Source organism: Stenella coeruleoalba, assembly GCF_951394435.1.
Source record: "Stenella coeruleoalba genome assembly, chromosome: 7".
Classification (NCBI taxonomy): domain Eukaryota; kingdom Metazoa; phylum Chordata; class Mammalia; order Artiodactyla; family Delphinidae; genus Stenella; species Stenella coeruleoalba.
This window is the reverse complement of record NC_137153.1, coordinates 72817334-72843545: the sequence shown is the minus strand read 5'-3', so window position 1 is coordinate 72843545 and position 26212 is coordinate 72817334. Positions and strand designations below refer to the sequence as shown.

General features: G+C 42.9%; 1 protein-coding gene across 9 annotated transcripts in view; it reads right to left on the bottom strand.

The window, feature by feature from the left end:
* Positions 1-26212, bottom strand: part of PIP5K1B (phosphatidylinositol-4-phosphate 5-kinase type 1 beta) — a 423928-nt gene that overhangs the window by 9596 nt on the left and 388120 nt on the right. For 8 of the 9 annotated variants that reach the window (XM_079925690.1, XM_079925691.1, XM_079925688.1 and 5 more), the window contains one exon: positions 14034-14151. The exons of the other annotated variant lie outside the window; for it this stretch is intronic. In XM_079925690.1, coding sequence (XP_079781816.1) covers positions 14034-14151 — 118 coding nt within the window. The remainder of the gene's footprint in view (positions 1-14033; positions 14152-26212) is intronic. 9 annotated transcript variants of the gene reach the window in all.

Below are 26212 nucleotides of genomic sequence, written 5' to 3'. Positions count from 1 at the left end.
ACTTCCAAAACTATGTTGAAATAATAGTGGTGAGAGGGGACAACCTTGTCTTGTTCGTGATCTTAGAGGAAATGGTTTCAGTTTTTCACCATGGAGAACGATGTTGGCTGTGGGTTTTCCATATATGGCTGTTATTATGTTGAGGTAAGTTCCCTCAATGCCTAATAACTGCTGTGTTTTTTTTTTTCTTTCTGTACGCGGGCCTCTCACTGCTGTGGCCTCTCCCAATGCGGAACACAGGCTCCGGACGCGCAGGCTCAGTGGCCATGGCTCACGGGCCCAGCCGCTCTGCGGCATGTGGGATCTTCCTGGACCGGGGTACGAACTCGTGTCCCCTGCATCGGCAGGCGGACTCTCAAGCACTGCGCCACCAGGGAAGCCCAACTGCTGTATTTTAAAAGAACATTGCCCCTGAGTGTCAGGAGCTCATGGAACAAGGATACTCCAGGGACTCTTTAGTGTGGTCATCTTAGCCAGTCTGACTGCACGCGATCATACATCCACACAGATGCCAGTGTCTCTTCCTAAGCATGTGATGCTTTGAGAATGCATGATATATTTTAAATTCTGGGACCTGAAGGTAAAGGTGTGATAACAGTTGGCATGAAAGGAGTAGAGGTTTTAGGTATTTCTGTGGCCTTAATCCTTAGCATTGTTTATCCACATATGTGAGTAAGTGTGTGGGTGTGTGAGAGGCTTGTATTTTTATTTCCACTTAAACTCAAGTACTTAATTCGGTGATTGAAACTACACAGTCATGCACACATGTGGTCAAAGACTTCAAAGCCTTTTCAATAAAATGATTTAAAACACAGACCCAGAGAAATAAGGGAACATAGCAAAGCAAAAGCAGTTTGTTTGCTAACCACAAAGCCCTCTGGGAGGGTGGACTGCACTTTTTGGGAGCCAGATTGCCCCAGGGGACCCCCAAAGTATAGATCACTTCAAGATGGGCTAAGTTGGAGGGTCTAAGTTGACTTTTAGAGCCAGGTGCAGAGGGCATCAAAGACGAGAAGTTTCTCTTCCAAGGTCTCATTTCTAGGCTCATTTCCAACCCTCCCTTTTTTTCAACCTTTTCCCTAAAAGATATACACACATATATACCCTCAACCTACTGTTTAAAAGACATATTTAGCCAATAGAATTTCATAATATCTGGAATGTGCTGTGAGGGGATTTAAGGGCAGAGCTGAAACAAAGCAGAACTTCAGGACAGTCAGACTGGCTAAGATGACCACGCTAAATAGTCCCTGGGGTATCCTTGTTCCATGAGCTCCTGACCCTCGGGGGCAATGTTCTTTTTAAACTACAACTGCCTCAGAGTTCAGCTCCAGGGTCCCACAGAAGCAGGATCTTTTCCTCTCTGGTGTCCAAGGGCAGCCTCATTTTTGAATTCAAGTTGAAATTCTTTGCCAAAATACCCTTGAGGAAAATATTGATTTCTCTCCAGGCTATTGTAGGTGGCAAGTCTCTTATTTCCTTTTCCTATACTGAGCCCGTTTTCCCCAGCCCCACTGTTTTCCTTTCTAGTTCATATTGTTCTTCTGGCCAGTGTTCTATCTGTTGCCATGAGAGCACACCAGCTCATCCTGCCTCACTCCCCTCATTTTAGTCTAAACTCACAGCATCACCACAAACACATGTAAAGGCTTCACAACGCCCCACCCTAATCATCCCTTTGGGTCTGGAGTCCCCTCCATCTCTGGGCTCACCAGAGATGCTTCAAACACCAAGCAGCCACCATGTTCTCTGGAAATCTTTTTTTTTTTTAACATAAGGCTCTATATTTACTTTTTATCACATTCATATCTACCTCATATTGGGGGTACTTCACAAGGCACAATCACTTGGAAATAGGTTGGAATAGGGGATTTCTCTTTGAACAACAGTTGCTGGTGTCCAAAAGCGCACCATTTTTTTTAAGGAGGTGAACAAATACATAACACTAATGCTACAGAAATCAGGACACAGTCTATATATATATGGAGTCCAATCACACCACTATGGGGTTTTATAGCTGGAAGGAAACTTAGGTCTAAATTTCCTACCTTTGCACTTAAAAAAATATTTAGATTCAGAATCAGTGGTGAAATTATTCTTTCCCAAGAACCAGAGACTACAGGGCCTTAATTAAGAAGCCTTGAGGGGCTTCCCTGGTGGCGCAGTGGTTGAGAGTCCGCCTGCCGATGCAGGGGATGCGGGTTCGTGCCCTGGTCCGGGAAGATCCCACATGCCGCGGAGCGGCTGGGCCCGTGAGCCATGGCCGCTGAGCCTGTGTGTCCGGAGCCTGTGCTCTGCAATGGGAGAGGCCACAGCAGTGAGAGGCCCGCGTACAGAAAAAAAAAAAAAAAAAAAAAATTCTTGAGGCAGAAGGTGGGACTTGGAACAACCTTGAAGAGTATGTACAATTTGGATGAAAACTACCATGTTGTGCCTATCTGGTAGAATGTTGTTGAATTCTGAGGTGTTGGCAGCACATGAAGTACCAGGCCTCCTGCCAACCTTCAAATGCCCTATCAAAGCGTTCCACACCAACCAGCAGATAGATTACTGATAAGAGGAGAACAGACCCAAGAAAAAGCTGGCACTGATTTCAGATGCCTCGTGGGATGTATTTAGGATTATGGCCTCTCAGTTCAAAACTGTTAGTGCAGCAGCAGTATTTTAATACAGTTCCCTGCCTGATTAATTTGTTTTCTAAAGACCTAAGAAAAGCTGGAGGAAATCAGTGATTTATGTGGGCTGACAATTCTACAGTGGACTTCCCTGCATGAGAGTGACTTCTGCTAATTGTAAATCCAAACGGTCACCTTGTTATCTAATATATCATGCAGCCCTGGGGCTGCAACCACATTCACTCTGGGTAGTGTAGGGAGAGGAATATGGTACTGGTTTCATTCAAAAAGGAGCACTGCCTTGGGATGAGGCCACTGGCTTCTCTCTCCCTGCGTAGAAGGAAAGGGTGAGATGCCAGAGGCCCCCAGCCACAGGCTAGAGTGTAGGAACCAGAAGCTGCACCCCTACCAAGACGCCCCTCTCAGCACTTTTCTTGGTACCATTTTTCTTTACAAAAACACACAGTAGCCGGCATGGATTGAGTTGTGCCTCCCCCACCCACCCACCTGCCCCCGACACCCTGCATTCATATGTTGAAGCTCTAACCCCTAGTACTTCAGAATGTGGTCTTATTTGGAGATACAGTCTTTACAGAAGTAAGGAAGTTAAAATAAGGTCCTTAGGGTAGGCTCTGATTCAATAGGACTGGTATGCTTAGAAAAAGGGGAAATTTGGACACAGAGACAAGACACACAGAAGGAAGACACAGGGTGAAGACGGCCATCAACAAGCCAAGGAGGGAAGCTTCCCTTACAGCCCTCAGAAGGAATCAACCCTGCCAACACCTTGATCTCGGACTTCTAGCTTCCAGAACTGTGAGACAATACACTTCTGTTGTTTATGCCACCCAGTTTGTGATATTTTGTAATGGCAGCCCTAGGAAACAAATACAGTAGCCATTACTGGGATTTAGAAAGTTTTTTTTTAAAAAATAAGGATCCATAGTTGAATTTTTTTGTACTTAATCCTATCCTCCACTGGGGGCTACCACCAAAGCTACAGTTACCTGGGGGGGTGGAGTGGCTGTAAGGGGACAACCTGTCAAAGATTGAAAGTGAAGAAAAGGTTTTTTTCACTCCATATTTTTTGATACTTCATTAAAGTTGCTGCCTAAGCAGCAGAAAGAAGCATTTTCTGGGTTGAATCCCCTAACTGCCATAGAGCCTTTTCAAAGAGGCTCAAGTGCAACTGGCCTTAATGGATGAGAAGGGCACGATGGGATCCTAGGGAAGATTAGCACCTTCATTTCTGTGCCTGATTGTAATTGCAGCCTCTAGTTCAACTTGCAAGGTTGAGGGAGCTGCCTTTGCCGTCTGAAGGATGTGCCCCTGCCAAACGTGCGTGCACAGCAGTGCGAGGCTACCGTAAAGTACATGGAGTGGAGACAGCCCTGAGCCTCACACTCGCACTTAATAGCAGCGTTCAATTCAAGGACCTCAAAAGCTCCTTATCCTGGTTGGGCAGAGGCGCCTTCCTACCACTAGGTGGCAGTAGGGTCTGCTGCAGGAACGCAGTCCCAAGCCCAGTTCATAAACTTGAATGTGATTAAGGTTCACCTTAGAATCAAGTTCATTTTTCCTCCGATGTAAAGCAAAGCTAACTGGCCAGCCATCTTAGGAGGGCCCTTAGGGAAGTGATACAGATTTCCCTTTCATCTAGCACAGAAGAATTATAGGATGCTCAGAGCTGAAGGACCCTGTCAACAGGCTGACTGGGTCTCAGCCCTGTATGTGTGGGGAGCTTTTAAAAATACCATTGCCCTGGTCCACCCTCAGCGATTTTATTTCTAATACACAATATGTCCCCAACAGGTGACTGTATCAGTTAATACATTCGTTTACCTGACACCTTTTTGCGAGGAGTCCACAATAATTTGGAAACCTCTCTCCAACCTCACAGTGACTAAGCCAGGGAGACCGGAAGTGAATGAAAAAACGGGGCCAAGCGTGGTAAAGAGCGTGTGTGCCCTTTCACATGTCCTCGGTAAGTCACATGTCCTCGGTAAGGCGGTGTAGTTGAATAGTGTCCCCTGAAAATTCACGTACACCTGGAACCTTTGCAATGTGATCTTATTCAGAAATATGGTCTTTGCAGATGTAATTAGTTAAGATGAGTTCATCCTGGATTACGGTGGGCCCTAAATCCAGTGACTGGTGTTCTCACAAGAAGAGAGGATACACAGAGGCACAGAGTCACAGGGAGGCAGTGTGAACTGGGGCAGGGATTAGAGTGTTGCAAGTCAAACAATGCTGAGGACCACGTGGACCACCAGAGGTTGGAAGAAGCGAGGAAGGATCCTCTCCTAGAGCCTTCACAGGTACCAGGACCCCGCCAACACCTTGACCTCAGATTTCTGGCCTCCAGACTGGGAGACAAATTTCTGTTGTTTAAGCCTCCCAGCCTGGGGTACTTTGTCACGGCAGCCCTAGGAGCATAGGCAAAGACAAACCAAAGGGAAGCCAGGCCCTCATCTCCACTCCCTAGTCATCCTCATACCATCCATCACACTTGGGGAGGCCTTATTCTTTACTAACTGGACAGTATTTATGCATCCTCCCTTCTACCCAATTTTCCCATTCCTTCTCAGGTCCCAGGAGAGCGAATGGCATGAAGGAGGACAGCCCCACTCACAAGGTCCACAGGTGTGATTTAAACTTGCTTTCCCTAAAGTTCTCATTTGTTCCTAATCTGGTTCCTTGTGAATTGTTTTTGTGTTTTCTGAAGGCTCAGGAGCCTAGCAAACACTGGCTTCCTATGACGATGGAGAAGATGGAAATCAAAATCAGAAACAAAAGCAGCAAAGTGTGGAGGGAGCGGGGGAAGGAGAGAGAGGCTGGTGTTAGGAGGTAAAGAAAGAAGAATAATGGTGCCACCCAAGGAGGGCCTGGATGAATAGACACAGCCAAGCGCAAGAGCAGAACTGGCCTTGAGAAAGGTGGAAATCACCTGGCCTGTGAGGCCAGGATTCACTGTAAAGCTAGGACAAAACAGAAAAGAATCTACCATAGCCCTGTATGCTGTCATTTAATTGTTAACTGTGGGCCTAATATAACTGAAAAGCCAGTATGCGTTTATAACTCCAATTCCCTAAGCTAATCCTTAAACAGCAGTTTAATACTGTTTGTTAAAAAAAAAAGAAAAAAATCCGACAGTGACCTCCTAATCCGGCCCAGCGGGTTGCCTCATTAACTTGAAGCTGGCATCGCTCTTGTTGCAGGACAGGAATCCCTCTAGGCGCCACGGGGTGCAGGAAGTTGGATCCATTTTTTCAGCTTTTCCACGTCTTAGAAATATTATTTGGTCAGTGACTTAAGAGGGTCAAGCCTTCCTAGAGATTAAAAAAAAAGGGCCCTATTTTGTTCTTTCTGAAATCTCTTCATTTCTCAACGATGTGGTCATATGGTGAAAGAAAATGGCATTCTGGTGAAATGCCTTACAAGCCCAAAGGCAGCCTTTGCTTCTTCTCTTCCTGTTTTGGTCTCACTGAAATCTGCCAAAAACTCGAGCAGCATCTTTGTTTGGTGGGGACTGTAGCTCTCTGCTGAGAAGCGATAGAAATGCCACTGTTTCAAATAAACATCTTTGGCAGCAGCCAATGCTGGCTCATGCAAGGAGGGATTCAAGAGACCCGATTCTTCACATACGAGTCATTAATGTCCATGCCAGCAGAGTCAAGTCCAGAAAGGCAGTTTCTCTCGCCAAAAAGTTCCACTGAATTTCCTAGGACCCCCGTGACCTAATTTAAAGTGTTTTTCTTCTCTTTTTCGGGCTTTTTTTCATACATAATAGTCTGGTAAGCTGTTAATTCACAATCATTTTCACTTCTCTGCCACCCTTCATCCCACGATGAAAGAGTATTATTAAGCACCGTAAAGACACATTAAATAACAAAACTGTCCAACAACTGCACATCAGAGCACTGATCTCCACTACCGGCACGGCTAAAAAAAATGCTTAACTGTTTCTTTGCCCACAGCTATTTCTGTACTTCAGCCACCTTGCAAGAAACGCATATCGGGATGAAAGGACATATTATTGAGAGGCTGTTAATATGGAAAAGTGTAAAAAGAAAAGGGCATAACCTCAAGACCTAAATAACAGAAGTGAGAAAATTGTCGTTTTGTGGCAGCCCTCTTTCAAACTTCTATATTATTTAAAAAAGCAATTCCATTATCTCCCACTTACCCATCCATTCTCAGCTAGTCATAAAAAAAGGACACGCTCACCCATGACATTTTTCAGCTGCACTGCCTTTGTGGCTTGTTCCTCTTTCCGTTAACACCAAATTGCATTCTACATCAGGTAAAGGAGTCGCCTGAGGAGCTGAAATAATAAGCTGTCGTGATCAGTGCCTTAGAATATCGGACTATTCAAAAAGTGGAATCTAGCCCTATTATGAAGATGGCATGATTGCCCATTTAAAAGCAAGAGCCTGCTTCTCTCTGTTGTATTCTTTTAAATACCCTAATCTGTGTCATCAACTCAAAACTCAATGGAAACACCGCTTTGGTCATTGGATAAAATCATCTTCAAAAACACGATGATCTGAATATTTGAAAATGAATCAGATAGCCTGGAACTACAGCGTGAAGGTGAATGGCCTTTTCCAAGCAATAACTAGGAACATGGAACCTGAACCAAATGCTTCAATAGGGTGCTGGAACAATTAGCAGCCTTTTAAGGTAACCTATCCTTTTAATTTCATGTCAAATTATCAGAAAAAGCAGGATAGCTGGCCTAATTTACATGCACATAATGCACATAATGTGGGTGGATCTTTAATAAGGAAATTTCATATGTTATCTGGTGTGCATAAATCACTTGAGTTTAAATCATATTTTACAGTGATATAAACAGTATTGTCCATTCGTATGCAAACAAACAGTAGCACTAGGCGATTAGTTACAACTACCAATTCTTAAAGGAGAAGAAACACTACAAGAGAAATCTATGTTTGGTTATAACACCCAATATAATGTCACCACAGAAGCCTTCAACTGCCCTTGCAGTAAGGATGGCTACGATTAAGAGGATTCTAATCAGGTCAAGAGGAAGGAGAGACAAAGGTGTAGGCAAGATTGGTTTTCCCTTCTGATGCTTTTCTTTGCCATCCACTCTTTCACAGTGTGGAGGCAAATGAAAATATTGACGGGAAGGCAATGAGCTGTATCCTTTAAGATTGGAGGAGCATGCTAAATAAAAGTCTCCAGCATGAAAACACACCCTGGAATTACAAGTTAATGGTGCAGAACTTTCTAGATGCACTGCCACAAAAATTAAATACTGTGACGGTTGATGGTAGAATATGTGATGAAACAGTGAAATTTGAAGAAACAGCTATAGCTCTTCTGGGAAAAACCTTATTTCTACAACTCCTTGTAATTTAGAATAAGTCATGGCCAGTCAGACCTAGAAGGGGTCTTAAGAGGTGACTTAATGATCCATTTCATAGATAAGAAAACTGAGGACCAAAAAGGTTGATTAATTCAAGGTCAGTGATTAATGAGAGGCAGAGATAAGCATAGTATCCTGGTGCCTATTTCTAATTAATTCTTGTCTTATTTGATTCTGCAAGAGTTGAAAGGACTAAGTTAAAGTACTAGAACAATGGTGTGGGGGACCATTTCGGGGGGTCCATGAGGTCAAACTATTTTCCTATTAATACTAAGATGTGATTTACCCTTTCATTCTCATTCCCTCTCATGGGTGCCCAGTTGAATACAGTCGTGTGCCAGAGCATGCCAGACCAATGTAGGTAGAAGCTGATATGAGAATCCAGCTTCTTCAGACAATAGGGACTGCAAAAAAGAAAAATAATGCCACTCTTCTCACTAAGCTTATTTTTGTCCTGGAAAAGTTATTTTCATAAAAATTTATGTAACATTTTAATAGTTACTATTTTAAATGAATGAGTATTTTAAAATTTTCGCATTTTAAAAATATAAAATATTGATAGATATAACCCCCACACACAAAAGCTATTTGGGATCCTCAATTTTTAGAATGTAAAGGGATTCAGAGATTAAAAAGTTTAAGAACTATGGCACTAAAACTTGAAAAAATAGAAAGGAAACCAAGATGAAAGTGGAATTTTATAAAAAGTACTCTTTTTTTTTTTTTTTTTTTTTTTTTTGTGGTACGCGGGCTTCTCACTGTTGTGGCCTCTCCTGTTGCAGAGCACAGGCTCCGGACGCACAGGCTTAGTGGCCATGGCTCACGGGCCCAGCCGCTCTGCGGCATGTGGGATCTTCCCGGACCGGGGCACGAACCCGCGTCCCCTGCTTCGGCAGGTGGACTCTCAACCACTGCGCCACCAGGGAAGCCCTCACTTCTTTTTTGGATCCATCTCTCACCTTCATGAGGAGCATGATTCCAATGAGATGGACACGTCAATCAATCAGTAACAACTACAGTGATACGGTGCTTCATGGTTAACACTACAGTGCTAGGGGGCGTAGGTAGGAGCTGGATTTGAATTTTGGCTCTGCCATTTACTAGCTCTGAGAGCTGATCAGTTAAGCCTCAGGTTCCTTATCTGCATGAATGGAGACAAATATAACACACACCTTAATGAAAGAGCTAGCGTAAGAAGAGCACTGGGATAGTGCCTGCATATGGTAAGCACTCATATTGGCCATTCTAATTATTGTTCAAAATCCTATGCTACAAAAAGGCAACCTACTGAATGGGAGAAGATATTTGCAAATGATGTGTCTGATAATGGGTCAATATCCAAAATGTATAAAGAGCTCATATAACTCAACGTTATATATATAAACAGCCTGATTAAAAAACAGGCAGAGGACCTGAACAAACATTTTTCCAAAGAAGACATACAGATGGCCAACAGGCACATGAAAAGATGCTCAACATCACTAAAATGCAAATCAAAACCACAGTGAGATATCACCTCACACCTGTCAGAATGGCTATTATCAAAAAGACAACAAATAATGAGTGTTATGAGGATGTAGAGAAAAGGGAACCCTAGTACACTGTTGGTGGAAATGTAAATTGGTACAGCCACTATGGAAAACAGTATGAAGATTCCTCAAAAAATTAAAAATAGAATTACCATATGATTCAGCAATTCCACTCCTAGGTATATATCCAGAAAAAAATGAAAACACTAATTCAAAAAGATACACACCCCTATGTTCATTACAGCATCATTTTCAATAGCCAAGTTATGGAAGCAACCTAAATGCCCATCAATAGATGAATGGATAAAGAAGATGTCACACACACACACACACACACACACACACACACACACACACACACACACTGGAATATTACTCAGCCATAAAAAAGAATGAGAATTTTGTAATTTTCCAACAACATGGACTGACCCGGAGGGTATTATGCTTAGTGACATAAATCATACAGAGAAAGACAAATATTATATGTTTTCACTTGTATGTGGAATCTAAAAAAATAAAGGAATGAATAAAACAAAACAAAACCAGACTCATAAATACAGAGAACAAATTGTTGGTTCCAGAGGGGAGAGGGGTGGCGAGAGGGGCAAGATAGGTGAAGGGAATTTAGAGTTACACACTACTAAGTATAAAATAAACAAGTTACAAGGATGTATGTAATGTAGAATACAGCCAGTATTTATAACTATCAATATATATGGAGTATAATCTATAAAAGTATCAAATTACCTGAAGCTAAAATAATATATTGTAAGTCAACTATACTTCAATAAAAAAACAAAATAAAAGCACAAAATCTACCAAACAGAAACAGACTCAGACATAGAAAACAGACTTGTGGTTGCCAAGGGGGAAGGGGGGTGGGGTAGGCATGGGTTGGGAGCTTGGGATTAGCAGATGCAAACTATTATATAGAGAATGTATAACCAACAAGGTCCTACTGTATAGCACAGAGAGCTATATTCAATATCCTATGATAAACCATAATGGTAAAGAATATAAAAAAGAATGTATATATGTATAACCGAATCACTTTGCTGTACAGCAGAAATTAACACAATATTGTAAATCAACTATACGCCAGTAAAATAAAGAAAATGCCCAAAATATTTCACAGCTTATTGTTATTAGCTATAAAATAAGATGAAACTAGATCAGTTTTTCTCCAAGCTTGGTGAGAAAAGTTTCTACTGTCTTGTTACCCTCCTACAGCCCGACTTCCCTCTCCTCTCCTGTCCTCCAATGCTTCTGAATCACAACAAACGCTGTGCTAGGAAGACTGCTCAGCTGACCACACAAGCCAGCTAACCACCACCGCTATCTCTTTCTGTTCTAAAGGCCCATGATATTTCTAATCGGTCCTCAAATGCTCTCAATACAAGCAACAATTAAATGCTGTGGCTTTTCCCTATGGCTTCTGAGGAAGCATGATCCTTTTCTGAAGTGCTTTGCTTTTCAATTTCAAATAGACATTTAAAAAACCCAATAAAGTTAGACACTAATAAAACCAAATAAATAGCAACATTCTTAGAAATGAAACTGATAGTACCAAGGAGGAACAACCAAAACAATGAATAAGATAACTTTTCTACCAAAGGAATAAGGGATAACAGATAAGGAACAGGCGCCAGCATTGCCATTTAACTACCTTGTGGTTTTACATTCCACGCAGGAGTATCACAGGCCCCCGGTTGGTGCAAATCTGGTTTTTTGTAAAGATACGCGCAAGTGGCATGAGCCCTCAGCTCAGGAAGATGAGATTTCACCTGGTCTTTCAGCTTTCCTGATTTCTACTTCCGGATGAAAAATTTAAAAATACCGTATATTTTTTCCTAGTTAATTCCCTATCTTCGTGGTTGTGGAGGGGAGCCAACTCTTCTGCAAGGATTTTGCAGTATAACCTACTTTTTTTGTTTGTTTGTTTTTTGCGGTATGCGCGCCTCTCACCGCTGCGGCCTCTCCCGCTGCGGAGCACAGACTCCGGACGCGCAGGCTCAGCGGCCATGGCTCATGGGCCCAGCCGCTCTGCGGCACGTGGGATCTTCCCGAACCGGGGCACGAACCCGCGTCCCCTGCATCGGCAGGCGGACTCTCAACCACTGCGCCACCAGGGAAGCCCATAACCTACTTTTTTAAAAAAGTGAAGGCAGTGTGGGGAGGAGTATTGTTCAGTGCAAAAAGACCGTGTACCACAACTGGGATATTTACGATGTAAAAACAAAAAAATCCTCTCACAATGGTTGGTGGGGAGGAGGTTGCTCTTTTATACAGGGGATCAAGGAAAGCTCATCTGAGAAAGAGATGTTTGGACTGAGACCTGAAGGGAGGGAGGAAGCAAGCACGGGACAGCTGAGAAAAAGTGTCCAGATGGAAACAGTAAGGTCCTGAGGCAGAAATGTGCTTGGTCTGTGGGAGGAATGCCCAGGAGGCCAGTGTGACCGGAACAGTGTTTGCAAGCACAGAGTAAGGCAGGAGGTTAGAGAGGCGGGGGAGACCAGACAGGCATAGGGCCTTGAGGACTTTGGATGGTGCGCTGGGAGAGGTGGGAAGACGCTGCAAGGCTTTGGGCTGAGGAGTAGCAATTTGGGGCTGATGTCCTGCTGAGTACACTTGAGGAGATACAGTGCGAGGCTAGGGGATACGGGGAAGCAGAGGATGGGGGCGTGGAGATGTGCTGCTGTAGACACGCACCGAGTGGTGTTGATGCCCAAGGTCGAGCCTGCACATGGAGAGTGACGGAGAGTGTTTGCTCAGGCTCGGCAAAGCTTTCAAAAGTAGCAAACTCGGAATCAGCACTTGCCCGTTTCACGAGACTCTGTGCAGGTGGAAGGGGCGTGCAGAATGAGCGTGAGATGTACTTTGTAAGGAAAATACTCAGTCTCCTCTTTTGCAGTCCAGACCATCGGGGTATCTTTCTGGGCCTCAGCTAACAATTCAGTTAAGCCTCCACAGACAGCTTGAGGCGCACTAAAGGGTGTTCCCATACGTGATCACTCACAATCCTCCAAGCAGCCTTGTGAGGTAGGGAGGGCAGGTGTTAGTTCCCTCCTTTGGCCGATAAGGACACATAGAGTGTTGCCAGAGCTGCACCAGGTCCTTGCTCAAAACCCGCCAACTCCCCACCTTTGGCAGGAGTTAACATAAATCTTTAAGTCACAGGGTCTGGAGATAAGAAAGGAAGTTATAGGGAGAGACAGACAAAAACATCAGATGGAACCAGCAGGGACCAAGATGGCGCCAAATCTGACCTCCGACAGACCCTGAGTCTCACTATACACTGATTTTACTACATTAGCGAATTCAATGATACACCTACTGGTGGCCACGACCGGAGATTAAGGACCAAAAAAGGATAAAAAGAGAGTGGCACCCCACTCCCTCGAAAAGCCCTGCCCCTTCCCAGGTGGACTAACGCACATGCCTCTCCACCATTAGCCTCACTCCTCCTCCCTTTGTCTTTACTCTTTAAAATACAATCCTTTTCACCACGTGGGTGAGAAGTTGATCTGTGAACTAAGTTCTCGCTTCTCCATTTTTTGGCCATTGAATCAAGCTTGTGCCGCATTGATCTCAGCTTCATTATTTGGCTACACGAACCCGAATGGAAAAAGAACGTTTCCCAGCTGAGGCAGAGCGCCTTAGCCAAGCTAGGGCCTGGGCACAGTCCATATGACTTAATTCGGTAACGAGAAGTTTCTGCCCAGATCACACAGCTGGTGACAACTGAGGGAGGGAGGGAGTCAAGATCATTTGGCACTGAATTCAGGTTCTTCTCATAACCTGGTTCTGTGCGTCTTAGGCTACCAATTTATCAAGGGAGTAAGCCCAAGGCGAAGAAGATTCACACACAAGTGGATACAGTTGAGTCAAAGAAGACATAACTCAGGCTTCCCTGGTGGCGCAGTGGTTGAGAGTCTGCCTGCTAATGCAGGGGACACAGGTTCGAGCCCTGGTCTGGGAGGATCCCACATGCCGCGGAGCAACTAAGCCCGTGAGTCACAACTACTGAGCCTGCGCGTCTGGAGCCTGTGCTCCGCAACAAGAGAGGCCACGATAGTGAGAGGCCCGCGCACCGCGATGAAGAGTGGCCCCCACTTGCCACAACTAGAGAAAGCCCTTGCACAGAAACGAAGACCCAACACAGCCCAAAATAAATAAATAAATAAATAAAAGAAGACATAACTGTGGGCAGTGACACTGAGGTGCCCCACTTGGCTTTACCAGTAGGGGATTTGTTCTCGTCACATACAGTGATTTAGGATTTTATGCTAGATACTCTTTTGTGTGCTGTTCTACAGGAACTGTGGGACGACATGGCTTGTGAAAAGACACACCATTTGGAGAAGTGACAGGGTGCTATTATTTCTTTTAAAACCCAAGCATGTCTGATCTCACAGAACTTGTTCTTGTGTGAGCCATGGCCCAGGCCCATTTGTAAACCAGGAGGGGAAGGGGAAGAAACCAGAAATTACTTACTAAATAGACATCAAGCACGGAGGCATTATCATCCTGCATTTCCAGAGCATTTGGCTCAGAAGCCAAGTAGATGGTCCCCTCTTCCAAGGTAAAGGTTGAACTGGAAGGTAACCCTTTACTGGAAAAATAAAGAAGAATGATGAGCATGTGACCTTCAGAAAAAAATCAAAGGACTTCTCCAAAGTGGTGGCTGAGGTGGGAAAGCTTTGGGGCAAGAAAACAAATTTAGGGCATTTGAAGGAAATATGGTTATACCTAGAGAGATGCTCACTTGAGTTTCAAGGATCTGGCTTTACTGCCAGTGCCTTTTCTCTGTCTACTTCAGCGCGTGAGACACTTCACACTTCTGAGAGGTGATCTGTGGGCTCCACGCCTTGTGAGCGTGGACTGCTGGGAATTTAGAGGCCCACCAATCATCTCTGACTCTGAACAGTTAGCTCTCACTGTTTAAATTCTTCTCTCAACAGTACTGATGCTTTGCTAGTTTATAGAAGATAACCTTGTGCCTCATTAGCAGTGATGATTTCTATTGTTTTTTTTCTTTTTGGCATGAAAGGTTCAATTACATCCATGGTTCTCAAAGGAGCATGGGGGGCTGGTGAAAGCCCAACCTCCTGGGCTTGTAGGATTGAAGGAAGGAAGGACGGAAGGAATGTACAATCTTTCCCCCACTGAAATAAAAATTAGTTATGTTTTTAACCTGTGGAAATTTCCACGTGATGGCTTTGCAGGAACAAAATATCTACAAGCAATGGTGGAAGAGTGTGACGTTGATATTAGAAGAGGTGGGCTAGGGGGCTGGCTGTTGGCCACATGGGACAAACCTGGCAGCGGGCACTAGGGCTGAGAGCCCGAGTGCAGAAGACTGGCCTCCTCGCTCACTCCCCATCACCAGGGCTGCCACCCCTTCGGGCTGAGCTCTGAGCTCACCCCATTGAAAACTCTCCATCTAAGTCATCCTCTGGGCTTTCTGTCTGAGCTTCCCAGCTGGACAGCGACTACTGAGGACTATTGCCCTCCCCTAGTCTGGGGACTACACATAATTCTACTTGTGTACATGTTTACCTATTAACTGAAGATACATGAAATAGAAATTCTGAGGTTTTCAATATTAAAAAAAATCGTCAAAAGAATTGTGTGGATCTTATTAAATCAGGTTCATTTATATAACATATAATGCAAAATTGTAAGAATCCAGACTAGTAGTAAGAGGAATGAGAAGGGGGGATCTCCCATAGGTCTTCCATTTGGTGATATTTGAGAATGTGGACATTCAGAGATGAAAGCCACTTCACCTTGGCTTGATGTATTTTCTCTTTAAATTCTGGACACAGGTAAAAAGTCCTCTTGCTTTTCAAAAACCCAAGATGGGTTATACGATGTGGGAAACAGAGTCTGTTTTGATGGATTTTAAAGAGCAGGGTGAATGTGGCCTTTTTCCATTGAGCTGATGACTTTATATTGTAAACCTTCACAGATTTCTTGGGTTAAGTAAACCATCAGGTTTCAAGGGATGCTGTTTGGAGAGGCACTGTGTGGTAATGAACATTGCTCAGGTTATTTTCTGGATCAAGAGCAAGGATGCAGTGATGGGTTTTAATTGGCTTTTGCCTTTTAACTGCTAAGATGCCACTCGCTAATCCCGTGTGTAGAGAACAGTTCAGCCTGGTTAAGCCTTATGAGAGAGATGAATGCTTTATCTACTTAAACAGCAAAGCAAGAAACAAAGTGGTCGGAAATTATGTATGGTTCACATTTGATACAATTAAAAAAATCTCTGCTGTCTTCTGGGTTATTTTGTAAACATATAATTTATTTGATGAGATTCAAATCTAAGTTTACCTCTTTTTGTCTAAGGTTTTCCTTATGATTTTTAATGATTTCCATCCTAAGATTAAGGGTATAACCAAGAATATTCTAGAAGTGCTTTTTCTTTTTAAATTTAATTTTTTAATAGCACCACATGTAGCATAAAATACAGCAAAAAGTAATCCTTCTCTTTTTCTTTTTCTTTTCCTTTTGTGATCCAGAGTTCACCTCCCTAAGAGTAAATCCATTTTGCAAGTTATTTTTCAATCTAATATTTGTTTTATTTTTGGAGATGATGAGTGAGCCACTAGCATGGTTAAGACTAAATTAAAATAGAAAAAAAATTAGAGTATTCTTTGGGGTTTAATAGGTACATTTATCGATTCTTTTAGCTAAGATATAATATGATTACAGAAAAAAATACCAGATTTCCTTAGTAGCATATGGCCAAATTTGATAAAATCAAACAAGCATATTTAAAAAAACCCACAAACCTCCTGTTATTTACACTGTTTCTCACATGTATTAGAATAATTCCTATCTTAGTAAGCAGAATATTCTGAGCATCCTTAAATTTGGGGGACAGAAGTGAGGCTCATAGGAACTTATATCCAGATTATATAAAGAACACTTGCAGTAAAAAACCAAAAAGGCAAATAACCCAATTAAAAATGAGCAAAGGATGTGAATAGACATTTCTCCAAAAAAGATATACAAAAGGCCAATAAACCCATGGAAAGATGCTCAACATCATTACTCATTAGGGGGACGCAAATCAAAACCACAATGAGATACCACTTCGCACCCACTAGGCCGGCTATAATAAAAAAGACAGATGATAAAGTGTTGGGGTGGATGTGAAGAAGTGAGAGCCCTCTTACGTTGCTGATGGGCACGTAAAATGATGCAGCTACTTTGGAAAACAGTTTTGTGTATCTTCAAAACCATATGACCCAACAACTCCACTCCTTGGTATATACGTAAGGAAAATGAAAATATATGCCTACACAAAAACTTGAACATGAATGTTCACAGCAGCATTACTCATAATAGCCAACATGTGAAAATAATCCAAATGTCCACCAACTGATGAATGGATAAATAATTCATACAATGGAATATTATTTTGCAACAAAAAATAACAAAGCGCTGATATACGCAACAACATGTGTGAATCGTGAAAACACGGTTAAGTGAAAGAAGCTGGTCGTAAAGGACCACATGTGGTATGATTCCATTTAGGTGAAAGGTACGGAAGAAGCAAATCTATAAGATAGAAGGAGGTTAGTGGCTGCCAGGGGCAGGGGTGAGGGGGCAATAGGGAGTGACTACTATTGGGTGTGGGGTTTCTTTCTAAAGCATTGAAAACATTCTAAATTTAGGTTCTGGTAACAGTTACACAACTTTGTGAATATACTAAACTCACAAAACTGTATACTGTAAATGGGTGAATTTTGTAGTATGTGAAATATATATTAATAAAGTTTTAAAAAAGTTTCATGAGGTACCTAAGGGTCATGATTCTTTTTTTTATATTGAAGAATAGTTGTTTTACAATGTTGTACCAATCTCTGCTGTACAGCAAAGTGACTCAGTTATACACATATACACATTCTTTTTTATATTCTTTTCCATTATGTTTTATCACAGGATATTGAATATAATTCTCTGTGCTATATATCAGGACCTTGTTGTTTATCCATTCTAAATGTAATAGTTTGCATCTACCAACCCCAAACTCCCAGTCCATCCTTCTCCCTCCCCGCCTCCCCTTTGGCAACCACAAGTCTGTTCTCTATGTCTATGAGTCTGTTTCTGTTTGGTAGATAAGTTCATTTGTGTCAGATTTTAGATTCCACATATAAGCGATATCATATGATCTTTGTCTGACTTCATTTAGTATGATAATCTCTAGGTCCATCCATATTGCTGCAAATAGCATTATTTCATTCTTTTTATGGCTGAGCAATATTGCATTGTGTGTGTGTGTATACATACGTACACACATACATACATAATACACATATATACACACCACATCTTTTTTATCCATTCATCTGTCAGTGGACATTTAGGTTGCTTCCATGTCCTGGCTATTGTAAATAGTGCTGCTATGAACATTGCTGCATGCATCTTTTCGAACTGAGTTTTTGTCTTTTCTGGATATATGCCCAGGAGAGGGACTGCTGAATCATATGTACCACATAACTCTATTTTTAGCTTTTTAAAGAACCTCCATACTGCTCTCCATAGTGGCTGCACCAACGTATATTCCCACCAAGGGTCATGATTCTAAGCTTGATCTCTCAGTACATAGTATTAGAAATATCAGAAATGTGATGGAATAGATATTTTTAGGTTACATCCATTTTAGAATTATCTGTTTTGAATAACCCCCCGATTTATTTGCCGGTCATTCAGAAAACATCTTCTTTTTCCTAATAGAGAAAAAAATTCTAGTTGACCTGACATGAGAGAGTTGGGCTCTGTGATTTCAAGGCCTGAGGTGGAGAGATGCTGCGTGCAGGCTGGGGAAGCCTGACCATCTGCAGTGTCACAGGGCCAGGGCTGCTGAAGTACGAGCAGAGGTAAGGGGACCTTTATCCTGGAGGATGCTTTGCCTACAAGGTGCAAATTGCTGGCCCACAGACCCAGTCTGGCTGGGAGAAGTGTGTTTTGGGCCCAAGGAGATTTTTTTTAAATTAGAATGATTGCTAAATTAAGAAACAGGAAATTCCTACCAAACCCAGTTTTCCACAGCTTCTTATGAGAAACGAGAAGAGCAGGCAACTCTGAGCCCACATTTCTGAGTAGCGATGAGGTTGCGGCATGTCCTTTCTGGTTCCCCAGGGTCCCCACTGCTCTCTTCGGCGTCACACCTGGCCTGTTCTACCCATCTGCATCACCCCTGCCTGGCCCCTCTGTGTATGTGTCAGCCCAACATCCCTACTCCGCTGATGAGGGGACTAAGGCCCGAGGAGGCACAGTAATTCGCCCAAGGTCACACTGCAGTTGAATAGAGCTGGGATATAAACTTTGTTTTCCAATTAAACACTTTTTCTATGGTCATCTGTGATGAAATTTTAGAAATTTGCCACTGCAGAAGTTGAGGGAGCTGAGGCCAATGTACCTAGGAGCTTGAAAATCATCATATAAACCAGCAAAAACAAATGCAGGATTTGAGAATAATAACCATTTGAGAATGCTAATAAAGATTTGAGAATAATAATAAACAAATGCAGGATCTGAGGATAAATGAGAATAATAATACCAAACATGCAGGACTGTTGTGAGCTTGATATGAGCTGTGGAGATCTTCTGTTTGAGAAGAGTTATGATGGCCAGAAAGGTTTGAGGAAAAGTAAGCAGGTAAAGTATGCTTTATAAGCCACATATCTATCTTTCTCAGAAAGTTAAAAGAGTTACCATATGAGCCGGCAATCTCATTTCTGTTATGGGCTGGAATGTGTGCCTCCCCCAACCCTCCATTTATATCTTGAAACTCTTAACCCCCAGTACTTCAGAATGTGTCTGTATTTGGACATCGGCTCTTTAAAGAGGTGATTAAGGTTAAGTGAGATCACTGGGGTGGCTCTAATCCAATATGACTGGTGTCCTTATAAGAAGGGGAGGAGATTAGGACACAGACAGAGAAAAGACCCTGTGAAGATAGCGGGAGCAGACGGCCGTCTACAAGTCAAGCAGAGAGGCCTCAGAGTAAACCAACCTTGCTGACACAGTGATCTCAGATCTCTAGTCTCCAGAACTGTGAGAAAATACATTTCTGTTGTTCAAGCCACTCAGTCTGTGGTACTTTGTTATGGTAACCCTAAAACTAATATACCCATGTTCACAGCAGCATTTTTCACAGTAGCCTATAGGTGGTATCATTCCACCTACTTCCTCATGTAAGTAGTCAAATTCACAGAGATAAGAAAGTAGAAGGGTGGTTGCTGGGGCTGAGGGGAGGGAGGAAATGGGGAGTTGTTTAATGGGTACAGAGTTTCAGTTTTGCAAGATGAAAAGGTTCTGGAGATTGGTTGCACAACAATGTGAATGTACTTAACACCGTTGAACTGGACACTTAAAAATGGTTAAGATGGTAAATTTTAAGTTATGTATATTTTACCACAGTTTAAAAAAGTAATTAATATTCATTATTAAAAATAATAAATATCTAATACTTCACAAGAACAACAAAGCTATTTAAGCTTCCAATGTTTTAATACTTAAAACAAAATGACATATAAATATATAGCTCTATATAAATAATCAGGCATTTATAAAGTCCCATTAAATGCACTCAGAATAATCTGACATTATATACAATGGAATATTACTCAGCCATAAAAAGAAACAAAATTGAGTTATTTGTAGTGAGGTGGATGGAGCTGGAGTCTGTCATACAGAGTGAAGTAAGTCAGAAGGAGAAAAACAAATACTGTATGCTAACACATATATATGGAATTTAAGAAAAAAAAATGTCATGAAGAGCCTAGGGTTAGGACGGGAATAAAGACACAGACCTACTAGAGAACGGACTTGAGGATATGAGAAGGGGGAAGGGTAAGCTGTGACAAAGTGAGAGAGTGGCATGGACATATATACACTACCAAACGTAGGGTGGATAGCGAGTGGGAAGCAGCTGCATGGCGCAGGGAGACCAGCTAGGTGGTTTGTGACCACCTAGAGGTGTGGGATAGGGAGGGTGGGAGGGAGGGAGACGCAAGAGGGAAGAGATATGGGGATATATGTATATGTATAACTGATTCACTTTGTTGTAAAGCAGAAACTAACACACCATTGTAAAGCAATTATACTCCAATAAAGATGTTAAAAAAAATAGCAAAAGCTATATAATCAATTGATTAATCTTTAAAAAATATTTGTTATCTTCATTATTCAGTATGTACTGAGTGAGATCAGAGTACAGAACTGGCATTTTACTTCCCTAAAACTCTTAGATTAGGTCCTACCTACTGCCCAAGAAAGAATGAGAATACACCCTAGGGAAACGGATACCTGAGCAGATAAGGCATTCCAGGCAGAGCACGAACTTTGGAATCAGATGACTGGCTTTGAATTCTGGCTCTTCCTCTTAGCTGTGTGTGTGATACTGGATGAGTTTCTTAACCCCTCTGAACTCCAGTTTCCCACATGTAAAATGAGAATAATAATACCAAACATGCAGGATTGTTGGAGTGATGAGTGATAACGAATGTACAACACAAACAGCCATTGTTGCACGTTGTATTCTAGGTGCCAGGATGCAGCAGAGATTAAAATAAACAGAGATCTCTGCCTCATGGAACTTACATAGCACTGAGGAGAACAGATAACGAGAAAAATACCTAAAACACATAGTATGTTGGTCAAAAGCACCAAGGAGAAAAATAAAGCACAGAAGGGAGAGAAGTGAGTGAGTGGCATAGACCATTTCCAAGCAGCATACTTTCCGGGCTCTGCCATTGGAGATTTTGGGGTCTCAGGCATGAGTCAGACACTAGCGGACACATCCAGGTCTCCTATACTCCATGGGACACACTAGCAAGCCCTCTGAAGCCCCTTTCCCTGGGCTGGGACAGGCACCCACACTCCCTGACAGCTCTCTCCAAATATCACACTCAAACTGCCAACTCTTCTTGGCTTCTCTAACTTCTTTTAGGGACTGGAGGTGGTGGTCAGCTAACGGTTTCTGACCACTTCCTTTGCATGTCCTGCAGTCTCACACCTTGCTTTTGTTTTGGGTCTCTGGTGAAACTGATAGCAAAAATATTTCAGTTTAACATTCCGTTATGTTATTTTTAGCAAAGAGGTTAGTAAAGGTTATACATGAAAATGATTCACATAAGGACATAAAGTATTATCTGGGCTTTAAGAACCTTTATACTACACTTTGAATGTGTATGTCATTGCTACTTAAAAAATTAATGAAGAGCAATTATTAAAAGAGTAGGGAGGTAATGTAAGAATAAACCATCCAACCTAAATAAAGGCATCCCTAGCCGACAGCAAATTCCTCCTTCTTTGAAGAGGCCCCAAGTAGAAAGGTAAGATATGTTCTAAAAGGGATTTTCGGGACTTCCCTGGTGGCGCAGTGGTTAAGAATCCGCCTGCCAATGCAGGGGACACGGGTGCGATCTCTGGTCCGGGAAGATCCCACATGCCATGGAGCAACTAAGCCGGTGCGCCACAACTACTGAGCCTGTCCTCTACAGCCCGCGAGCCACAACTACTGAGCCCATGTGCCACAACTACTGAAGCCCGTGTGCCTAGAGCCCGTGCTCCGCACCAAGAGAAGCCACCACAATGAGAAGCCCGCGCACCTCAACGAAGAGTAGCCCCTGCTCGCCTCAACTAGAGAAAGCCCACGCACAGCAATGAAAACCCAATGCAGCCAAAAATAAATAAATTTTTTTAAAACGGGATTTTCACTTAAATGTTTATGTCACTGATCAATTTCATGTTCATTTCTCTTCAGTTCTGACACTGGGAAATATTCTTGCTATTGCCCTGTTTTCTTACTCACTGTTGATTTCCTGGGCACAAGCCTATTTGGAATCAATTTCTAATTTCTCTGGCTGAGAGTTTTCCAGATTCCATTTTAAGGGTCACTTTTAAGTGAGAGCATCTCTCTTGGGTAGAATGCCTTCCAAACCCAGCGATCCAGTCAGAGGGCCTGCCATTCCTCAGCCTTGCAGCTTGGAAAGATCCATGTCTAGAAGCAATTTTACGTGAATGGGTTTAAAAGTCTGGCTGGCTGCCTGGGTTCTGCACCATCAAGTTTTGCCACAGTTCCCTCAATTGAGACTGTCTGAGGGCTAATTGCACCTAATTTGCAACAAGGCGCTCAGGAAACCGTTCATCTATCTAGTTCTGTTCCTCCCTTGTAAAAGCAGAGGAACTGCCAATATTCTTCAGCTGCTCTGTGCTCTGGTCTCTGCACACATCACAAACTTGTCACAGGTAAGAGCAGTACAAGGAGGGGAAATTTTATTGTCCTCCTAGCTCCCTCTGGGAGCTGACATTAATGGTTCTCTGATGCCACGCAGGCTTCTCTGTCATTTACAAAAATGCTCCTTTCTGTTACCAGCAACATTAGTTTGGCTTCATTGGAGAGCATTAGCCTGGCTGGACTGCTGAAAACAGACATCAGTCATTTAGTAGCCTGGAACACTCTGATTTCTGTTTGCAGACCTAATGAGTGTTTTATAGCTAATTCTCCTGAAGGCATTTGCTCAGAGAACATAGGGTTTTTGTCTTTTAAAAGCACAGTTTCTGTCTTTTGAAAGTCATCCTCTCACTGCCTTAATTTCTTTTTGGTCAAAGTAACATCATAATGTATCATACAATACAGATGACTTATGATGAAATAAACAACCTCCTGCTCTCACCTGCACCCCAGTCATCTCCCCAAAGGCGGCACCTTTCACCATTTCTCTTTTTAGCCCTTCTGGTGGTTCCCTTCATATCTTTTGATGAATCAGGGAATAAAATATATTCTCAACCCAAGGCAGCATCTATTGATTCAACATAAAGGATGTTTGCCTACCCCTACTTCGTACTTCCTCCCAACATTTGCTATTTATATTTTATTTATTGTGTAACTGTATATCATATACTTAATAAATTTTTCTAGTCCATCAACCACAAACCATGTATCTTTAATTTCCCATATTATTTACTCTTTGTCCCTGCTTTCCTCTCTCACTCTGTATTAGACACACTTTAAAAAGATCTTTAAAAATCTTTACTTTGTCTTGGCTATTCATACTTATATCCCTTTATTCTTATCTTGTAGCTGTAACCATTTTTTCCTGCTTGTCCATGGACTGATTCTAAAATTAGAAAATCAGTACACAGAGTTTAATATTATTATGACTATGTAAATGTTAATGCCTGGCCAACAGTGTGTTAGGGTTACATTTCCCTCTCTGGATTCAAAATCATGATTGCTGGGCCATGCAAAGAAAAATGTTCCCATCATCAAGGTTAACTGGAATCTCTGTTTTTTGTTTTTTAAACTTTTGCTCAAATTCCTACCACGTTTTAGTCTGCTTCATGGTTGGAGGTTTTTGCCCTTTAGAAATGGACTGAATGCCATGTGGGTAAAACCTAGGGAGCATCTGGACTAAGTGTGGAGGCCTGAAGACAAGCCCTGCTTCTCGGATTATTAGTTACAACGCTGGGCAAGTCATGACCCTGAGGTCCCGGTTCCTCCTCTGAAAGTGAGAACGGCAGTCCCCGTCCAGCCCACCTGCCAGGGCCATCGAGAGGACCAAGCCAGAACATGCAAGTGAAAGAAAGGCAGACAGAGGGTAATGCTCTTCTGTATAAACTACCTGCAGTATCACTATGACTTCTACCTCCGGGACGCTGCTTGTTTCCTGGGGGTGGGGGGAGGGGGTGTTTGTTGGAGGAGGTCTGCTGGCATAGACAGATTTATCATAACACTTTGGAAAGAATTCTTTTTCTGCTAGTCTAAGTTTAGCTACCGGAACACTGACTGATGATAACAAATGTGGACGGGAAAGCTCTACTTGCAGAGAAAATCGACAAGTATAGCCTAGTCTCACTTAAAGGCTACAAATACTTGTTCAGTCCTAGAGACACACTCTGCGTATGGGCAGGCCCACCCCAGCATGACTCAGGCACTTCTGATGTGATGATCAAGGCAAGGCCACATGCCCCTCTTGGAAAGGCTCACCTCTGGCTGGGGTGGCTTGGGGGTGGAGGCTGCTCTAGGGTCTGGAGTTCTGAAGCCCTGGCACCGGGGTGCCTATTTGCAGCTGGGATAGTGTCGGCCTGCAGCGACTCTCATGCCTGTGCCAGGATGAGCATCTCTTTCATGCCAAGCTCCTTGGTTGAGTGTACAGGCACATCTGCAAGACCCCCCCCCCCACGCCCTTCCCACCAAGTATGGACCCAGAGAAGTGGGAAGCCCTTGGCCATGGTCACTGCATCCAGAATGCTTTACCGCTCACCTACCCTGCCAGACAGGAGCCTTTCAGAAGGATCTGATGCTTTCTTTCTGTCTTCTCTCCTTTTCAGCCACTTCCATGCTTTCCCACTTTGGCTGTTTTTAGACAAGGAGGCTGCCTGTTTCTAATAAAGGCAAGCAGAGCGGCAGGCTCTCTCTTTGGAATTGAGCAATGGCTGCCTTATGGGTCTAACACTTGGGTTTAACCCTCGCCTCTCCCTGCGTAAGTGACACCTGAGGCACAAACACTGTTGTAGACAGAACACAAAGAGTAGCACTTTGAACTGGCAGGCGAAGAGAGAGGCAAACAGTGTGCTGCCAGGTCTATTAGTTCTGGGGACCGGAAGCCACAGCTGCTGAGAGAGCTGGCAGCAACTGAGCTCCTGCGACCAGCAGCTTCAGAAGCAAGCAGAGGAAGGAGGTCAGGGCCCTCCGTCTGAGGAAAACGTGTGTACGTGTGTGGGTGGTGGCTGGAGGGAGAATGCTTTCAAAAAGGAACCCCCATCCAAGTTCAGGGAACTTTTCCACCATATATCTCTAGGAGATTTATTTTTCTTTTCAACATCCTCCCACACACATTTGGGACGAAGTGAGAGAGCGGCATGGACATATATACTACCAAATATAAAATAGATAGCTAGTGGGAAGCAGCCGCATAGCACAGGGAGATCAGCTTGGTGCTTTGTGACCACCTAGAGGGGTGGGATAGGGAAGGTGGGAGGCAGGGAGACGCAAGAGGGAAGAGATATGGGGACATATGTATATGTATAACTGATTCACTTTGTTATAAAGCAGAAACTAACACACCATTGTAAAGCAATTATACTCCAATAAAGATGTTTAAAAAAAAAAGTCATGAAGAACCTAGGGGTAAGATGGGAATAAAGACACAGACCTACTAGAGAATGGACTTGAGGATATGGGGAGGGGGAAGGGTAAGCTGTGACAAAGTGAGAGAGTGGCATGGACATATATACACTACCAAACATAAAATAGATAGCTAGTGGGAAGCAGCCGCATAGCACAGGGAGATCAGCTAGGTGGTTTGTGACCACCTAGAGGGGTGGGATAGGGAGGGTGGGAGGGAGATGCAAGAGAGAGGAGATATGGGGATATATGTGTATGTATAGCTGATTCACTTTGTTATAAAGCAGAAACTAACACACCATTGTAAAGCAATTATACTCCAATAAAGATATTGAAAAAAAATAAAGCTAGCAGTCCTCATTGACGGTGATGTTTATACTGTGATGATTGCATTACAGACATTATTTCATTTAATCACCAAAGATCCTCCTGATACGATGACCAAAAAAGCACATGAAAAGATGCTCAATATCACTAATCATTAGAGAAATGCAAATCAAAACTACAAAGAGGTATCACCTCA